This window comes from Acanthaster planci, linkage group LG02, assembly GCF_054643075.1.
Source record: "Acanthaster planci isolate LZ-2023a linkage group LG02, COTS_SCS, whole genome shotgun sequence".
NCBI classification, from domain to species: Eukaryota; Metazoa; Echinodermata; class Asteroidea; order Valvatida; family Acanthasteridae; genus Acanthaster; species Acanthaster planci.
Genome location: NC_141778.1, coordinates 7,942,255 through 7,963,150, shown reverse-complemented (window position 1 = coordinate 7,963,150; position 20,896 = coordinate 7,942,255). Strand labels below are relative to the sequence as shown.

Below are 20,896 nucleotides of genomic sequence, written 5' to 3'. Positions count from 1 at the left end.
ACTTGATATTTAGGGAACGCAACAGTATCATAAACGCGTTCAAATGATCCCTCATTAGTTTTGATGCCATTCATTTGGATTGTGAAATATGAATTGTGAAAAAACGGACTCGTTGACTTCATTGTGCATGATCATGAAACTTTGGCCCGCGACTGAACTCGGGTGGTTGCCATATATTTGTGAATGACAGAATTTTTGTTTGTTTTTCCTCGAGGGAATTGGGCAGTTGGCCTGACCTGTTGCATGTGTGGCAGAGCCAGAAATGTTTATGTTATTAAGTACACGTTTTACATAGAAGTAGTCCCCCTTTAAAAATGTTTAACTTTAGTTAGAGTTCTTGATTTTTTTTCTAGTAGTGTGCCCCCCTGTTTATTTGTTTAAGCCCCAGCTTCCCCCATATAGAGTTACCACATGGTCTGGTCACACTCAGTGTAGCAGATCAGCAGAGACCATTCACCTTCACATGTACCTATGTATTGTTCCTCCTAACTGGAGTGTGGTTTTTCTGCTTGAGTCCTATTCTGCTAGTAGTCAGTGATTGAAGTCTGAGTGTAAACTCGTAAGGTCCGTTTTATGCACTGTGTTGGGTTTGAGTTTTGGTATTGAGTCTTTTAAAGTTTCAGTCTTTGGGTGTTTTTTTAGTCCTTGAGTCCTTTTAGGTTTTTTTTTTCATTTTTCCTGTACTTTTTCGTTAATAAATTTTTTTTGTCCTGTTTTTGAAGTCAAATATTGGTGTCTGAGTCCTTGTTTATTCAGTTTCCTGCGACTTTTCCTTCAAAGATCCTTGGTTTAGTTAGAGTTTTTGTTGTTTTGCGAATTCCCTATGGTGTTCCATTTTTCCCTGTTACTTTTTTTTTTAATTTTTGGTGGAAGATCCGGGTATCGATCACGGTACCTCTCGCACCCAACAGTCCTGAAGCCCCCCAGAGTCCCCTCTAGACACCCAAAAGCAGTCCCTGCCAGTGCTCGATTCGATGACGAGCCAAACCATGAGAGTGGAGGCACAACAAGTGGACACAGTCTGCGGGAAGCCCAGCAGCGAGATCCAGCCATACGGAGGGTCGTGGATACGAAGCTGGATGGTCCCAAGAGGATGAGTGGTAGCAAGATGGCCCATGAGCCCAAGGTGGTGCAGCAGTTGCTACAGGTGTGGGATAACCTGGAAGTGAAGGGTGGCCTACTGTTATACAGGCCTGTTGGAGCCAAGGTCAAATACTTGACGGTACTACCCCATGGGATGAGGTATGACATCTTCAGGAGCCTTCATCACAGTATGGAGACACTAAGCTATGGACAGATGCTAAAACTCGTGGAGCAGAAGTTCTTTTGGCCCAACCTTCACAATGAGACCATGGCGTACATGAGGCAACACCGAAGCAGTCGGACCAGATTTCCGCTCCTGCCATTCCTCCACCAGAGGAGTTCCGAGACTGATGTACATGAAGTAGTTCCCCTTTAAAAATGTTTAACTTTAGTTTAGAGTTCTTGGGTTTTTTTCTAGTAGTGTGCCCCCCTGTTTATTTGTTTAAGCCCCAGCTTCCCCCATATAGAGTTACCACATGGTCTGGTCACACTCAGTGTAGCAGATCAGCAGAGACCAGTCACCTTCACATGTACCTATGTATTGTTCCTCCTAACTGGAGTGTGGTTTTTCTGCTTGAATCCTATTCTGCTAGTAGTCAGTGATTGAAGTCTGAGTGTAAACTCATAAGGTCCATTTTACGCACTGTGTTGGGTTTGGGTTTTGGTTTTGAGTCTTTTAAAGTTTTAGTCTTTGGGTGTTTTTTAGTCCTTAGTCCTTGAGTCCTTTTAGTTTTTTTCATTTTTCCTGTACTTTTTCATTAATAAACTTTTTTGGTCCTTTTTTTTAAGTCAAAAATTAGTGTCTGAGTCCTTGTTAATTCAGTTTCCTGCGACTTTTCCTTCAAAGGTCCTTGGTTTTGTTCCAGCATCTACAGAGGTACAAATTAAAAGGAGGTTTTTGCATTTGGCAGAATTTTTTTAATTACGTAATTTGAAATAATTGGATCCCCAGTGTAGCAATTCTACACTACGCAGAGTTTATTTGCAAGTACAAGAATAACTTCAATAAAATTTCCAAAAAATTATTTTCACTCATTATTATTTTAAATTAATTATTTTAGGAGACAAATGGTTACACAATGAGAAAATTTGTTAAATATAAATTTGTGTTTGGTTTACGCGTCGTCAGAATAATTTTACGAGTCATTAAAACTTTGAATAAATTTAAACTTCATAAAAAGGTTCTACATAGAAATTCAGTGATTTTAAACCTTTGCGTGTGTGAATACAATTATAGTTATAAAGAAAATATATATATGAAGAAAAATAAAATTAGAAGGCAATATAATTCGAATACATGTCATACTGAACGCTAAGTTTACATTTCGTTAATATTAAGCAAATTTCGATGCCAAATGTTGTTTCCAAAATACACTGCACTTCAAACTTGATGTTTTATACAAGGCAACACAATGAGAGAAAATGGGAGAACGAACGATCCACAATATGACCCACCTTAATCTGAATAACCTGAGCCGTTTTTCAATACTCAACTTCGGCTCCGTCTGAGGGCTTAACCCTTTTTTACTACCTGACTTTGAAGTTGTAAGCACAGTAGTAAGTCTAATAGTGCCACAAAACATCAAATGGGATGCAAAAGAGCCAAACATTACAGTTTTTCAATTTAATATAAACGCTTCAAGCCTACAATCGAGACGGAGCCTGAGACGGAGACGAAGTTGAGAATTGGAAAACGGCCCTAATGTTCACGTGACCAAAACTGGAGAGAGTTTTTCCTTGTTCGCCACGACCAAACGTAATGCTGCTGAAGATGATGTATCTACGATAATTTATTATCGGCATGAAAAGCATCATTCAAAGTGAACAAAGCGGCAGAAACTTTTGATAAAAACATATAGAAAGAGTAGTAGTTGAAATAATTATACAGCAATGGAAACAACAGTAATTATTGTAGAAAACAGAGGTAGGAAGTCAACCTTTCTATCATAAATTACCTCATGTGCAAAGTTTTTGACGCGACTGTATTTTATACATCTGATTATTTTACACTGTATTTGTTGGTCTCTTTTCCTCCCGCTATGAAAACCGATATGTCAAGATGTTTATAGTTCATCATAATGGGTCTGCATATGTACGTATCTACCACGAAATAAAATAAACATAATACACGTATATCAGTCTGCAACAGCATCCAGTGGTTTTACATTAACAAATGGGTTTGAGTGTTTAATTCCCAAGTCGACTCAGTAATGAGAATCCTTCATTTTTGTCCATTAGCGTTAATGGCAACATTCGCAACTCTGTTGATTCGACGTACATGCCTACTCATCAAAGCAATTACTGCACTATTTCCAGGCGTGAAGCCTTAATACTAATTCCAGTATAGTATGTGAGAAGCCTATGTAGGAAATTTGTATGGGGATTTGATGCACGTTTCGATCTCAATTACTTCTGAAACTTCAGGAGAGCCGTAAAGTCCGGAAAGAGTGGGAGAGTGGGACGGCTAAAGGTTAATAATAATAATGATAATTATAACAATAGTTTATTCAGGCAAAGTACAAAATACAGGGTGTCCCAGAAAAAAACCAAGCCCTGGGGAAAGGGGTTAATCATGAGATATGATTATAATATATAAAGATCTCCGAAAAGTAGAAGCAGTATTCTTTCTAATGATACCTTGATGGTATCCCTCGTGGCATGCATGACTGAACACCGTTGTCTTGAAAATGGGGCATTCTCAAGACAATGGCGTTCAGTCATGCATGACAGGAGGGATACCATCAAGGTATCATTAGAAAGAATACTGCTTCTACTTTTCGGAGATCTTTATATATTATAATCATATCTCATGATTAACCCCTTTCCCCAGGGCTTGGTTTTTTTCTGGGACACCCTGTATAAGCACAGAGATACAATACACATTTACAAATACCAAACATACAGGTATTTCACAATAAAAGACATTACATCTTATAACAAGTACACAGACAGGACGACAAAGAAGATTCTGAAAGGCTGCCTAGGAGAAATTACAAAGAGTAAATTCGAACACTGTTGCCAGAGGGGTGTGTCTCTCCACAGAGAGCAACACAAACAAAGATAGTACATAACATACGATACATGGAGGGTCAATATATAAATGAGATATTCATTAAAACGAGACAACATCAATATGGCATAAATATGGAGAATTATATTCCAGAATTTAAAATTAAATATAAGAGGGGAAAAAGTTATCCACCCAGTGAAGGCCGCCAAAAATTGGGGCCCATAGGTTAAATTAAATTCAAATACAGTCATGGTTTGCACACAATGAGAGAAATGGTGTTTGGAATGTAAAGACGGGATATAGCCTCCATCTCATGAAAGACAAATGATAATTTAATACACCATCAACAAGTACACATTAAAAAATAGACTACAGACGTGAGGGGTTTGCAAATGTCTAGGATCTGTGTCAATAAAGAGTAACAAATATAAAACTAGAGGTGGTGTATGTGAACAAACACAGGCTGTTTCGGAGTTGGCTGTTTTAGTCAAATCGTATAATAAAAGAAGAATGTTTACAAAATAGATCTGATATGATAATATTACAGTTTCATGGAATACAGCTGAGTTGCCAAAATATCGGCTATATTGGCTGTATATCTGTGTAGAAAGTCGATTTGAAAGAAAAACCAAAAATCATTGATAAATTCATCGATGTCATTATGACATCATTTTAACTGTATCATATCACCATTTGAGTCCATCCTTGATGCAACTATAATGAAAAAGAGCGGTATCTTTTAAAGGTTGCACATTCCATCCTGATCAGACGTGCATGCAATTGATTGAATGGCATTAACTTTTAATGGCATTTGACCGGTCACATGATGTCATCATCACATGAGATCAATATTGATGTAAAATACTTCGTTTTCCAGCTACATTCAAAGTTGCAACACGATTGGACGTGTAGGCCTACTTCAGGAGAAATTTAAAGACAGTACCTATAGTGTCACGTGATATCATCACCGTCACACAAGGTCAACAGTCCTCTAAAACACTTCGTCCTGAAGTTATACGCAAGGTTCAATCCTATTGCATTGTATTTCAAGAGAAACGGGCCATTAAAGAGTGCACCTTTAAAGTCACGTGACTTGTCACGTGATATTATCATCATAACTTGAGGTCTTTTTCCCTCCAGAACACTTGGCTTTAAAGTTATATACAAAGTTTCAACACAATCGGACGTGCACCTTAGAAGTTATAGTACTTTAAAGATTGCACTTTTAATGTCACGTGACATGTCACATGATATATCGTTACAACAATGAACTATTTCTGAGACCCCTCTTTGCTTCACGATCTTCCTTCAGTGTAAGTTCCATGCTTATATAATATTGGTAAGTTGGAAAAATAAACCTTAAAATCTATGCGCAAATTCTATGGAGGAAAAAACATGTGCAGAGTCATGCTGAGTGGGCACGCAGCATTTGGTGCCAAGTGACACGGTTTTTTTGTTTGCTTGCCTTGCTATATATCTCTTTTGTTGTCCCCGGAGTATTACCATATCTCTGGTGTGCTCAGGCTAGCAGTTGTAGCCTGTGTATTTGTATAGCATTACATGTACTTGCGAAATTGTCGATTACTATTCCTAATTAGCTCTTTGTAGTTGTCGTTTTACTAGGCTAGCAGTTGTAGCCTATATTGCCCTGTTATTTTTAGTTTTGGATGTTGGTTTTTCTTGTTTTTTTTCCGTCGGCAGTTTTGACAGACGCCTTTATTTATCCCAGGAATCCTTTTTGCTCTTCTTCTTTGATTTCAACGACAGTATATCAATATGGTTTATGTTTCCCATAAAGATAATGTTATTGAGGAGCGAACGACCCTCAGATCTTTGGCAGCCGTCCAACTATTGCCTGGTAACAAATTTGATATTGTATTCAAGTCGGTGGCCCTGTGCAGGCAGTTGCACCCTCAAGTAAGTAGTATAGATGGGTGCATGATCACCCAATTTAATGATATTGTTATTACGATACATTATATTAGCATGTGTATTCATACTGTTCGAAGTATTTTGAGTGAGTTCGGCGGGGTGATTGCGGGTCGATTTACGACTTATGGGGACAACCGCACAGTATTCAACGGTACAAGGCAGTATAAAATAAAATTGACAAAGCCTAACTCCAAATTTGGTCTTGCAAAAACGCTGGGAAGGGAGCAAAGGTTAACAACTACTTATTGCAGTTGGTAGCTGGACCTAACAAAGTGGAACCAGTTTCAGCACTGGTTCCAGTTACTCCACTGCTACCGGTACGCGTGTATCTCTTTACTTGCCCAGAGGTTAAGTCTGCTTTGCGAGCGCCTCTTTTTGGCCGCCGGCAAGCACCGCAGAGGAAGCCGATTAAGCTCGCCCGGTGATTGGAACTGATGGCAAAGAGGAGCCAGGGATCTAAACACGTGTTGACTATCGGCATGATGTAGGACGCGTTGCGGTGGGCTTCGGATGTCGTCGAGAAGTGGATACCTATGTAGTAGGAGAAGAAGGTCCCCCAACACAGGGCAAAGAAGAGGATGATGATCAAGACAGACACGGCCAAGCGCTTCCGGTCTCGCATCTGTTTGGCTAAGGCAACATTGATGTTGGGGAATCTGTGTGGTCAACACAATACAGTAAAGTCTATTACAGAACAACACCTTGTAGTACAGGGGGATACATGCACCTTAAAGGTTGCCTTTACATGTAAAAAAAAAAAAAGTGCTTAGCGTTTAAACACATTTCTAAACGCTTTTATCTACCCACTTTTATAGTATGTTTAACCACGACATGTTTATTGCCATGCGATTAAGAATGTGTTAAAATGCTAAGCGGATTTCAAAGATCTATGCATGTACAATGAAAAAGCGTGTACCATTTAAACACATTCCTAAACACATTTCAGGAAACACATCGTGGGTTAAACGTATGGAAAATGTTGGTGTAAAAGGTGTTTAAGCTCTAAACGTTGTTTTTACATTTACACAGTGTGCCATAGTTTCTGATTTCAAGGCACTGGGAAGGACAGTTATTTCATGATGCATGGCCTCGAACACTCAGTGGGTAAAGAGTCATTTATTAACACATGCCAACACTTGTGCAGGCCTCCTTGACATCTGCGCTCTGAAAAAGTAATTGACGAGGGCACAAAAAGCTTCGCGCATCTGTAGCTGTGACATTTTTCAGTTCACTTGGGATGAGCGAAGGTATGTAATACATGTACCAACTCCTCGTCAATTGCTTGAAGTCCTAAACGTGAGTGTGCATAGACATAGGTTCGAGTGGACCTAGATAATTATGAGTTCATCTTTGCATGAACGAAATCTATAGGTACTTGATTTGTATTCCATTTGGAATATTCGTCAGTATTCGGAGAGCCCCTTCTTGCATTGAAAAATAATCATGCCACTCGTCGACCGTTCTTTTCGTCACTCGTCGTTTTTCCGACGAAGGATTTAAAGCGTTTCAAATCGTATCGGCTACATCATACAAACCTCTTTGAGTTAGTACTACGACAAATGTGGATGGCAATTTTCAAGTAGAAAAAAGCTATGACGATGAGAGGTATCCCAAAGCCAGCCAGCATCCAAACAAGTATAAGGACCTTTCTAGTGGGAGTGTCCTCGGCAGAGCGACGGCAGTTTCGATTAGTAGTGTCGAGCTTGGCAAACACCAGGGCAGGGATGGATAGGAGACCAGAGGTCAGCCACACGATCGACACCAGGGCGATAGCACGGAGAAATTTGGCCTCCCGGAGTGGCACCTTGGTAACAGCGGCGTGGCGGTCCCAGCTTAGAACGGTCAATGCAAAGACGCTCGCGTACTGCGCCACGTGCACCACGTAGCTCTCTAGCTTGCAGACCCACTCAGGCAGGTCCCAGATGTTGTTGATCAGACTCTCAACGTAGAACGACGTGGGCACGAGGATGTAGAGAAGGTCAGCCACCGCAAGGTTGAGGATGAGGACGTTGGGCACAGTGCGCATGTGCTTGTGACGCAAAATAATGTACACCATGCAGGCGTTACCGACAAGACCAAAGAGGCCCAAAACCGACAGAAGTATGGCAACTGAATACACGGGAGGGCCAGGTGTCGGTGGCCCCCAGTTATTCGGATCCGATGACGAATAACTTTCATACCCCATGTGTACGTATGTTTCCCCTTTTCCCAAGGTCTTTACTTGTTTGATTGCTTCTGTAGCAAGTTCCTTTTCAAATTACGTTATGCCCAAAATCTTAAAAGGAAAGTTTTCAAGCCTCGTTTAATTTAGTATTCTCTGTCAATGTTTATAGATTACGTGTAAAATGTCCTTCAAACGTCCTTACTCCAAGGCATTCGACGTGTTACTCGTGTCCAGATGTTACCGTCTTTGAAGACAGAAATATGACAAATTAACGCTTCAGATCAATTCATTGGGGATTGTTTTCTCGAAGGAAAAGGAACCAGCCGTGTTTCAAAGGATATAGCTTGTTTGCATTGTGATTGACGAACCACTGATGTTGCAATCTAGAGGATTCACACTATCTGTGGGTAGATCATAACGAAATTAGAAATAAAGAAATTAACAACTATGAAGTCTTAGGACCCATTTCACATATGCCCAGTAACCTCGTTAACGGAAAATGGTATGTCGAGCAATGTTTTGCGTTTACACGCAAGGCAGAAACGGTTCGGTTGGCATATGTCAAAATTAATATCAATCAATCATAATTTGATGCAAGGCACAATTATAGATTTTGCCACCCAGTGGTGTACAAATAACGGCTGACCGTCAGTACAAATTGTTTTTTTTTTCAAATGTCAGGTACCAATTTTATCAATAAGAGAATAAATATGTGCTTGGCCGATCTTAAACGATTACGTGTACATTGGTATGTGAAATCAAGGAGCCATTTCCCACGTGCGCTGCACGTAGATGCAATGTAAATGGACAGGATGTACCTGTACACGTACGTGTGTGCCGAAAGTTCTATTCCAAAAAAGCCATGATTGAAAAATAGTCTCCGAATATAAATTAGTGAAATAAAAACTGAAATGAAAAATTAAGTGAAATAAAATAAAATAAAAAGAGTTAAATGGAAAGCTAGCAAAAAGGTACGTGTTACCATTTCTCTCTGTAAAATAACTGTAAAAAAGTCAATGAATTACATAGATTTTCGTTACAAACCCGTTTTAAAACAGCACTGATTTAACACGGCCGATAACATAAATTTACGGCTTTGTCTGCACCAGCACATCTTGTATTCGTTGACAAATAAAATAGCCTACTGAATTGCGACGTCACTACAAACCCAAAAGTGCAGTGCAAACGAATAGAGTACGCACGCGTATTGAGTCGAGCCACTTCGACAGTAATTTGGTTCAGGGGTGTTATCAGTCTTTTAAGTGTCCATGTCTTTGTTTTTAATGTGTGGTTTGTATTTGTTTCCTTGTGTTGTTTATTGTTACTACCTGAAAAATAATAAATAAATTAAATGAAAGCACTGATCTTCGCGCTAATGATTTTACACTGTGCACGTGACGTATTCACTTCGATACTTTATAACGTTAGAGCAAATCAAAAGGCTTGGGGGTTACCTTGTAATCCTTCAAGGTCTGCTCTTACACGTGAACAGTCCATTGATTAGTCTGGTTCTCAAAACACAAGATACTGCCTGTTATGAGAGATCTTCAGACCCGGTAAGCGCCAAAAAAAGGCTTGCAAAAAGGATTACTCCCGTTTCCAAAAACTTCAGAAACTGGCTGAAGTGATGATATTCTTGTCGATGATACCTGCAAATATTAGCGTGGATAAAAAGCACTCTTTTCCCTAGATGCATCACAATTCTAAAGCAGTATACAAATTTCCTCGGTATTTTGCAGACTGATATCAACGATTGCGCACCTTTGATAACACAACCCACCGGTCATATTCTAGACACGTCAGAGAGTCATTACTTGAAATAGGCCATAATCCTACATGATTCCGTGGGTTTTACCCAGAATATTCTTCTGGGGTTTTCCTCCTACCTCTACAACTGTAACTGTTTCTCATCGTCTTATTTCCACAGGTTTCTTCAAGGCTCGCCAGCTTACAGTACCCTAGGGCGCTCAGTTGAGGAATCCTTAGTACATGTCATTACCCAAAATTAAATGAAAATAATAGAATAATATTAAATAAAAAATAGGAAGAGCTAGGAAGTGTGCAAATACCACAAAGCTAATGACTGTTGCCCAACTATTCAACAACAAAATAATGAAATGCAATAGGAGAAAATAACCTAATCCCGACCCGAAATGCCTCGCTCATTGTAGTATGAATAAAGATCACGGTCGTTTTATTATTTATACTGTACATATTTATTTGCGTTTCAGTTTTATGTTCCTCCGTGATCAAACAGAGCTCAAATGTTTATATTGCTACAGAGTCGTTTTTTGTTTCAAACCGGTTGTCGTTTCTTGTTACGTACCTTGTCTATTTATGTTAGCTGTTCAGGGGTCTCAGACTCGACAAGGTTGCTTGTCTGGGCTCCCTGCATCTCTTGGTATTCATGCCAAATGATTTATCTTGATTTCAATTGCATCCAGACAATGATCACAAGAATGTTATGTCCATTTCTCATCTACCATGAAACATGATAAAGCACAGACGAAGATAAATACTGCATAGGCCTACATCATGTTTCACGATGACGCCATGTGACGGAAGCCAAATGGCGCAGCCTTTCACCAGTTACGATAGTGCCTCGATCCACAGTCCAAAAGTATTGGATACTACGGAACCAGTAAAGGGATAAAAGATTTTTCTCCATAGGACACAAAGGATGTACATAATATCTTTACAATGTATCATTTATTCATAAAATATACTTTTACAAAAGACCTGTGAGTTGTAAAACAAAGGTTGTGGTAAACACAGACGACTCCATAGATTTTTTTTGTTCGGAAAATAGCAAATGAAATTCCAAGTACATGTACATCAAAATCATACATGCATAGTGAATTTCGTTACAACAATAATGGGAACTGGTGTATTGAGTTTGATAATTGTACATAGTCTAAATTATTACCAACGTGTAGGGAAAAAAGAAGCACTATGCTTTTGGCTTTCCCAATTTACACGAACAATGGTTTAGACTGGACAAGAAACATGAGACAGAAGACATGAGACATACGACATAATACTGGTAGAATAGACAACAGTTAAAGACAGATTTGCTAACTCTGGAGACAAGACCTTTAATGAATGGAAGTAGGTTAGCAAGATTACATGATCTGATTTTCATTAAATGGGCTAAATGTCTTTGTAAATGTAGGGGGTTAGCGCTAGAGTCGCTAGGACACACAACGTGAAATAATGCTATTTCTGGAAACAGAAGTACGATTGTAATTAACATAATAGTTGCCCCTAGATGCACTTCTAGTTGCATGAGAATGTACTGAAAAAAGAGTAACAAAACAGTCATTGAAATGGCGAGGTAAAAGACCAGTTTTGTACTTAAACATAAATTTACCCAAGTTCAAATTGAAAGGTCGTTTATTTTAAGTATTCCATGTTTCTAAAATAACAGTCCTGTTTGCGTTAGATAACCTGTTTTTTTTATATTATTCGGACAACTTCCTTCTGCAAAATAAACAGCTTGTTGCATTGAGCGGTCGAACTGCCCCAGGAAAGAATGGCATAATTTAAGTAGGAAAGAATAAGGGTAGTATACAAAGTCAAGAGTATAGTCTCCGGTAAAAAAATATTTTAATCTATTCATAACGCCAATATTTTTTGAGATTTTTGTACACAAGACGTCGATATGTTTGGTCCAAGTGAGATTCTCATCAATATAAACCACCCATGAATTTGGTACTTTTGACCTGGTTCAGAACATTACCACGTAAACAGAGAAGCGTATTTCGTGTATACTTATTTTGTTTAGATTTAATTTTGTTATTTTGTTTAGTTGTAATTTGTCTTGAGTAAATTTACTGAAATTTTATTTGACAAAAGCCATTCATTCACCTTTTCAAGTTCTGTATTCAGATTACTAATGGCTGTATACTCACATTATGATGGTTATATAACCTCAGCAAAAAGACAAGGAAATTTTATCGGAAGAATTACAAATATAGTTTACAAATATAATAAACAATAAGGGACCCAATACAGAGCCCTGTGGAACACCACAGGTAATAGTACGAAGTGTGGAGGTAGCGGAGTTATTTGAAACAAACTGCATCCTATTTGACAACTAACTCCTGAACCAGTCTGAGGCGATTCCTCGTATGCCAAGTGCTCCAATCTGTGAATAAGAATATCATGATTTACAACTGTATCAAACGCCTTAGACAGATCCCGGAATACGCCGAAGAGAATTGTCTGTATTCAATCGCATTTATAATTTTGTTTAAGACACTAACAATTGTCAACTCTGTATAATGATTTGCTCGAATCCCAAACTGAGATTCTGATAATAGACCATGCTGGTTTATGACGTACATCAAGCGATTCGGTACTATTTCTTTCAAATACCTTGGAAAAACAGACGAATTATGGTTATGGGTCTTTAGCTACTTACATCATAGTTATCACCATTTTTGAAAATGGGTACTATTATTCCAATTCTCAATCCTTCAGGAAAACGCCCAGTGGCAAATGATTTGTTAATAAGAATAGCCAGAGGAGTTGCTATAGCGCATAACCAGCTTCCTTTAAACCATCGTAACCTGGGGCTTTTCCATTCGGTAGTTTTGAAATAATAAGTGCTACACCTGCTTCAGGAACAGGAGCGAAAAATAAAGAATGTGCACATAGTTCACTTGCTATTTTCTTGCCAATGTTAATGACATAATCATTGAAAGCATTAGTAATATCAATGTAAGAATCAATTTTAGCACCCCTTTGCGTATAATAGGACGGATTTTGTTTAACGTTTGTTTTACTGAGCAACGAATTAATAAGCTCCCATGCATGTACCTTCAACATTATGTTTCTCTTTATCAAATTGTTCAACTCAGTAATTTCTCTTTGCCATTCTTAGAACACATGTTAACTTGTTTTTAAACTTTATGTAGGCAGATTTATTATGAACTTTAGGGTTCTGAGGATATTTTTACACAGATGTTTTTTCCCTGATTGAGTTATAGATTCCTTCCGTTATCCAAGGTGATTTTGACTTATTAATACGACTTAATAAGATCTTGATTAAAGTGATGAATTTTTCTTTTACTGAAATTACGCTTAACACTTTTTTGAGTTTTTGAGTGTGTAGTCGTACGTTTGTCTATTGTGGTGAAGACTCAGTCATAAGGATACCTGCACTATGGCTTGACAAATCATTTGTAAAAATGTTGTCTATTAAGGTATAACTTACATTTGTGACTCTCGTAGGTTTATCAATCATTGGATGGAAGGAATGTGCAAACAGTGTGTTTAGAAAGTACTGCACAGAGTCATCTGTGCTATTATGTAGCCAATCTATTTTAAAATCACCCATGAAGTAACACCGTTTGTTCTTATTATCCACTCTACTTAAAACATTAATAAATTTACAAAATTGGCAGAGGGGATATCAGGGGGCCTGTAGATTATTCCCACAATAATGCTACCCATATTTGAGTTTTCAATCTCAATAATGTATCATTCAATTTCTACCGGGTTGATGCAAATATCGTGTCTAATCTCAAAGGTGTAATCTTCTTGGATATAGAGTGCGACTCCACCACCTCATCTTGTTGGTCGGCAAAAGCCTTCAATGACGTAACCTGGAATACTCACAAGAGGATCGTTAAGAGACTTCAACCAGGTCTCAGAAATACCAATAATAGGAAAATTGTTGTCTAAAATAGAAATCAATTGTCTGATATCGCAAATATTTTGGGTAGACTACGAGCGTTTATATGCAAACGCTTAATGTTTGTATTAAAGCATACGTATTCAAAAACTGGTCATGATCGTAATATTTACACGTAATGGTGGGTAAATTTAGATGCATGTCCGGATCTAAATCTAAATGGATATTAAAGGTAACTTCTCTATCATAATCACTCTCATTTACTGCCGTCAAGTGTTTATCATAGATTGGTCTAGCTTCACTCCAGCACACACACAGAAACAAGACAAATGTTACTAACAGTGTATCGTATAAATTGAATATATTACGCTGACATTTAGCTGACTCACAAAGATTCATTTAAGACAAACTTGCGTACCCAAGACGGAAGACCTTGTAAGCACTATTGTGAAGCTTGTTTGTGATGACTGCCGGGACTGACCAGGGGATGAGCGTCACGACGTGTCCCTGATTGAGGTGAGGTGATTTTCCCTCAGCAGCTTGCGGGCATTCCTGATGTTACGGGTTACGTCGTCGGAAATGAGAATATGTGATCCTAGATTGTTGCGGAGAGCCGCTGAAGCCTGTTTCAAGATATGTTGACGATCGGTGAAGCGTAGTAATTTACAGTAGATGGGACGTGGCCTTGCTTTCCTGAGATCCTTTCCTTGTTGCGATGGCGATTGGCGTCCCGGGTTACGATGGGCCCGCTCGATCTCTATGCCACGGCTGTCTTCCAGTTTCATGTGAGTCGAGAAGAAATCGGCAAGAAAGGCTTCACATGACTGGTCGCCCTCCGATCCCTCAGGGATACCATGTATCACGACGTTATTTCTGCGGCTTCTGTTCCGTAGATCGTCGATTTGATTTTTGAGCTGACATATGTGTCGGTGATTGTCATCGGTAAGGTTGTTGATATGTGCCGTAGCCTTCTTGTACTGATTTTCAAGGAAAGAAACTGCTGATTACAGATCATCTATCGCTGTCATGTTCAGTTACCTTGTTAGTAGTTTTTTGCAGGTTAATTTCCAGTCTGGTTAATCTGGACCCCATGCTTTCCAGTGATTCCAGGATCTTGTCCAGTTTAGAATTGATGGCAGAAATGTCTTTCTTGCACATACATGCATGACGACCATCTAGTCTTTCGCCACTCGACAGTGACAGGGAAGGCTCTGTTTTTGATGATCGATTCCTCCGGGTTCGAGTAGTTTTTGTTGATTCCATTAACTCAGCCATGATCAGTGATGTCAGGATTCGCGATGAGTATTCAAAAACGCCGGAATTTGTGATGCATTGGATTAATTTCATTGACCTTTTTGGGAACGCAAGATTTGGGGTGCGTCAGCTACGTCGGCATGTCAGTAATTGTCATCTGCACGAACTTCGACATTAAAACATGAAAATGCGGTCTCATAACTGGACGTCAAGTTTATAACTTTCAAAAAGTGTGTGTGTGTTAAGGAAACTAGAGGCAAACCCATACGCCATTCGGTCAAATGATAGTAATTGCTTCGGCCACGGTTTTAGCACTTAGCCGATAACACAATCCTCCGAGAGAGACTGCAAGAGGTGCTCAAAATTCTGGTAGAGTTCAGGCTGCTCAACCCAGGTTTTTCTGGTAAATGAAAAGTTTTACGATATGTTTCGAATTTCAGAAATCTATCTGCAGTGGATTTCTCCTGGTAGCGATGGATGGCAAATAAACCGATCACAAGACGGCAGAATATAGAGAGACATGTTGGTACTTCATGCTTAGCAAACCCGAGTTAGGACGCTCTCGGTTGGAAAAAGGACTGCCCATTTTGACTTGTCCGTTTGCTTTTCTTGTGTCAATAAGATTACGATACTGTGGGTTTAATCCCTTGTTTGTTTCGAAATTTTTAAGGGTTAGTTTTATATTTATATATATATTTATATATGACATTTATATTTATACTTATATTTATCAGATACAAGCACCAACAACACAATGAAATAAAAGCGAGGATGTTGGGACTGCGAGTAAGGCTTTTGATTTTCTTTCTCCCCAACATCACGTTTAATGATCCCAAAGTCACATTTGCTTTTCAACTTGCCTCCCCCACGTCAAAAGCTGGATACCCTGCTGGTTTCCGCCCCCATTTCATATAAGCTTACCTCATTCCCGGTAAGAAAAGGAAAAATAATGTAAAGACGAAGCCAGTCTAACATTGCACGATGCTCCTGATGACACGAATCTGTTTAGGACACTAAAACGTGAGCGGGACATATTCGTTCAATGAACAGAAGAGGATTTATGCAGGTATGAATGTTTCACATTCGTACTATGGTAAGTATAATTTCAGTCTGTTTGGGACACGTATACGTGAGTGGGACCTATTTGTTTAACTAAAAGAAGGGATATATGCACGTATATATGTTTCACATTCGTAGAATGGTAAGAAACATTTCACTCGGTTATGGCGTGCAAAGGTAACTTTTAATCCGCATATACAGATATCTCTGTACCAAGACGTGCAAATATATAATTAACTGTTATAAAGAGATATCTCTATTAATAACAGAGATATATCTATTGATAATAGAGATGCATCTATTCATAATAGAGATATATCTATTGGTTATAGAGATATCTCTATTGCAAAATAGAAATATTTCTATTGCGAAATATAGATCTCTCTATTAAGTTACCGCTTCCGTCGACTTCGGCGTTTTCCGTTTAAAAATCTACTATCTTGAAGCTCTGTGAAACTTTGTGCGTGACGTTACAATGACCCTTCCGTTGATACAGTGTCCAGGACCAGAAACATAATAGGCATATCTCTAATTAAAACAGGACGTACGATAGTGATATCTCTATTAGGAAAAGAGATATCTCTATCAGGAATAGAGATATCTGTATACGCGTATTAAATGTTAACTTTGCACGCCATATTCGGTGACAGATTTTCGCCTCGTTGAATAGAGCATTTCATCTATCACGTCATGAAATCATTCTCACCGTTAATTCCTATAAACATTTATTGTTTGTGCCTCCTTTCATCTCTTCAAAATGATTTCATGATATGTGAAATGCTAATATTGAAATGTTAATATTGAAATTTTACGATATTACTGAATTAGGACATCAAATATAGCTGCCGATATATAACAAGCTGCAAGCTTTCCGACAAACAAACAGGCGTATGCAACTCACTGCGCTCATGCCAGGAGACATTCGACCACTTTTTCATTAATTAATTTGCAAATATCGGGATTCATGAAAAGATGTCAAAAAGAAAATTGATTCAAACCATTATATGATGACCCGGCGTGTGCATATGAATGTAAGGTGCATGAATTTCGAGGTTCACGTAGTTCGTCATGGTGGTTGAATGGTGATCCCTGCACTTTGCCACGAAATAATTTCGCTCAAGGCATGTTCTTATTATTAACCTTGAGCCCACTTGTTTCTGTTACAACAGTTAAAATGATTTTCTTTTCAATTAAATTAAGGGAAATGCATTTTCAACATCCAAAACGGGTTTTAAATTGGAATAAATGACGCTTGTAAAGAGTTTGTTATATGGACGCTGTTTAATTTTGAAAAGTTTGAATCACCCAATGAAAAAGACAATTCAACCAAGTCTGGTGTACTTTTATAATAGTTAAATCTTAAATAGTGTATTTGTTTCTTCTTCTTGGAAGGCAAGGGTTTTGTACTAGAGATTGCCTTTTGTCTGGCGGAGCAAATTAAGTCCGTTTGGTGTTCCTTCAAGGCTACAAACGGGTTCCTCCCGGACTAAATTCAAATGGTAAACTACACATATTCACGCATGTGTTGGGCCGTCAAATTTGTGCTTATGGCCAATTTCCAAAACCACCTTTAACAAAAAAAAATTGGATTTCCCTCATTCCCAGATAGACTGAAAATCCCAACTTCCTTCTCACGATAGGTAGATACAATTATTAGTATGCATTTTGTACTCAAAATACGTCATTTTGCAGGCGACGAAATAAGGTACGGATCACGGCTTATTTGCTTTGAAATGGCGGCGAGAGAACAATTCTCACAGCACAGCACGTATTGCATGCCACCTTACACTTCAGTGTGCGAAGTAGTAACGGTAATTCAATTTTTTACGTGTTCAAGGATTACAAGTAATTGTTTGGCTAGAGGATTTAACATCTAAAAAGCTGGGAAAAGAAGAGGAAATTGTGCCTTTCTCTAGTGGAGTGTTTCACTGGTGTTCCTATGGGAAGATGTCCAGTTCAAGCAGTCACCACGAATAAGACAAAGGAAATGTCCTACTTACCAGTCGTTACGATTTTCCGACAGGTGTGTGCTCCTGGCTTAAGTCGACTGAATAAAACAGCCCCGACCTGTTGCTCCACATTGACATGTTGAAGTGTCTGAAAACCGTAGAGCTTTTGATTGGGTATGGGTGAGGGTTTGACATGTATAGGTAAACAATTATGCAGATGAGCGCTGTGGTGTAAAGGTCTATTGGTTTTCCATGCATCATCGCACAGCAAATGCATCATTACACCGTATGCTAGTGTCGCTGTACGTGAAGCATGACGGCATACAATGGGGAGAATTCCATATGGACATCACTTATTTTCCCTCCAGTAACGTCAGCCGTTAGAAAGTAACAGTATGTCCTAGGTTAGCTGAGCAAAAATTGAACCATTTACCTTGAAAACATTTTTTCGACCAGTTTCACAGAATTTGTGCACAGGGTGTCAAGTGATGTCCTTTCCCGTACTAAACGATGGACATAAAACACAGAATTTGGGAAGCAATGAATATTTGTCCGTGGTAGTTTTGGCACAACAACATCGCTTATGACTGTGTTCAGCTAAATTTTGTTTGGTTTATCTGCAGCATAACATGATTTTTGCATCATGAAAGTCGACGCACGCCAGCAAAACACACAACTGCATTGCTGGTAACTTGGCTGGATTTCTTGGGTTGTCCAATGCAGTGAACTGCTAATTATCCATGAAGGCAAACCAATTGGTGATCCTGATCATATTGCCAATTGTTGGTATCGTTGGTATCGATTGGTATCGTTGGTGACGTTCTTGGTTCGCATCCCAGAGGGTTTTTTTTCCTCTCTCTCTCTTCAAGACCGTTCCTGTTGAAAAAGATCAAATTTGAAAGGTTATTATTTTTACTGCCAAAATGTGTAGCCCTGAAGTGTATTTTGTTTAAGGACAAAAGCTCACTTCGACGCGTTTTCGATCAAGTGATACATAGTAACATATGTCGGCAAACTTCTCAAAAGGGGTTCTGTGAAAGCCTCGTTTGTTGATAACGGTGCGTACATATAGTTGGGTCGGCTGACTGATTACCATCTGGATGCATTTGCAATACACACCTCGCTCTTAACTTACAAATTACTGTAATTCTGTGCAGCTTCGTTAACTTTTGGCCAGAACTTCATACCTCATTACTCATTACTCAGTCGTAATTGATAACACAGGGATTGAAAAAAAATCTTTGAAAACTAAATTCCCTCTGAGCCACTAAAAACTACAACAGTTTCTTTTATTTTTAAAAAAGCAAGACTTGCGGAAAGTTTTCTTTAAAAAAAGAAATTTTTCTCCGCCCATTACTCGCACTGATCTCACACGAACTACTAAAGTCTAGCAGTAGTGACGAGTACTACACTTTCCGCTACAGTTGTGATGTAAAACCTATACTTCTCTAATTAGGTAGAATTTTCACCGAAAGAGATTTAATTGGCCGGAGCCTATTCTCGGAACAGGTCGTGGGCGGGGAAGTCCGGTTATTTTGCTACAAAGCCAGTTTCGTGGAAGTGTGAATACAGGGCCTAGGGGAATTCGTGGTTCATTTTACTGTGCGTGTGTTGAAGATACGTATGATACGCAGTACACGTTGTACGTGTACATTTTCTGTGAAGTTATAAATGGTTCACTGAAATTGGAAATACAAATCTTGACGCCCCTGTGTACGAAACAGGGGCGCGTTGTAGTTATTTTTGAAGTGGCTTTCGTGGTTGCGTAGTTTCAAAACATTTGCTTTGGCTTGCGATCTTTCGGGGGGGTGCTGTACTGAGGACTTATTAGAAAATTTTCAGCAAGTCTTGCTTTTTTAAAAATAAAAGAAACTGTTGTAGTTTTTAGTGGCTCAGACGGAATTGAGTTTTCAAAGATTTTTTTTTCAATCCCTGTGTTATCAATTACGACTGAGTTAGGATGTTCCACAATTCTTTTCAAGTAAGCCCCACTTCCACGTACGGACGTAAAGCATTTACAGGTGAAGTAGTCCTTTTAATAGTTTGCACGCATGTTTGACGGTAAAGACCAATTTTCATATCAATTTCGAACACTTCGAATTTTGCAACAGAGCGATACTAGTTTTCATTCTCTTCAGCGTAATTGGTCTTATGCTTTCGGAAACAACTTTCACGTGAGGGATTCCCGAAAAAATATGTGACTTTTCAGCCCCAAAAACTTATAGAGGATTTACGGCTATTGCTAAAGGTTGAAGATTTTAAATCGCATTTTCCGCTGATTCAAGGTAGATTTCCATTGTGTTTTCATTATCTCGGGTAACTCTCTTAACTGAAATTGTAATACTATACGGCAGTGTTGCCACAAAGGCTTCACGTATGGGGCAGCTTCGTTGCTTGTGGAAAAGGTTATCTCATCGTAAGAAACTTGTTAAGAGGTGATAGTAGGAAACGGGGCTTTAGAAGTGGGAGGGACAACCCCAGAATAAATTCAGGCTAGAACCCATGGGATCAGATAGGGACTGGAAAATACGAATTCATTTTATGCCAACTTTTAAGGGTTTTTTCTCATCACCTGGAAACCCTCAATCCAATTCTGGAGAAAAATGAGTCACTTCAGTTTCCAGGAAGCGCTCCCCTTTTCCCCAGCAACCGAAAATAAAATATATTATTCCCTTTGTGGTATTCATAAATTGTTGCAAAATAATTCCTTACAATCATGCGATTGAGTCGCACCAGGGTACAAAATGGGACTTTTTCCCCTTATCTCTAAAACAGCTATAATAAAGGGTAACATTCCATTTTATTGC

At 38.8% G+C, this 20,896-nt stretch overlaps 1 protein-coding gene across 2 annotated transcripts; it reads right to left on the bottom strand.

The window, feature by feature from the left end:
- Positions 1-1,978: 1,978 nt before the first annotated feature.
- Positions 1,979-19,460, bottom strand: LOC110979554 (somatostatin receptor type 5-like). Of its 2 annotated transcripts, none has more exons than XM_022235457.2 (4): positions 19,277-19,460; positions 18,141-18,965; positions 7,561-8,590; positions 1,979-6,681 (listed from the first exon to the last, which is right to left on the bottom strand). In XM_022235457.2, exons 3-4 carry the CDS (start codon positions 8,208-8,210, stop codon positions 6,264-6,266), a joined length of 1,068 nt encoding a protein of 355 aa, XP_022091149.2. In that variant the 5' UTR covers positions 8,211-8,590; positions 18,141-18,965; positions 19,277-19,460; the 3' UTR covers positions 1,979-6,263. The 2 variants fall into 2 exon arrangements, with proteins under 2 accessions (XP_022091149.2, XP_086986935.1); XM_087130809.1 differs by lacking the exon at positions 19,277-19,460 and adding an exon at positions 9,644-9,838 and having other exon boundaries at positions 18,141-18,960.
- Between the last annotated feature and the right edge of the window lie 1,436 nt (positions 19,461-20,896).

What these genes read in the sequence shown, in the direction of transcription:
- LOC110979554 (XM_022235457.2), bottom strand. Translation starts at nt 8,210, where the DNA reads ATGGGGTATGAAAGTTATTCGTCATCGGATCCGAATAACTGGGGGCCA. An exon ending in CGTAGTACTAACTCAAAGAG is followed by an intron (nt 6,682 to 7,560) that starts GTTTGTATGATG and finishes TTGACCACACAG; the next exon opens with ATTCCCCAACATCAATGTTG.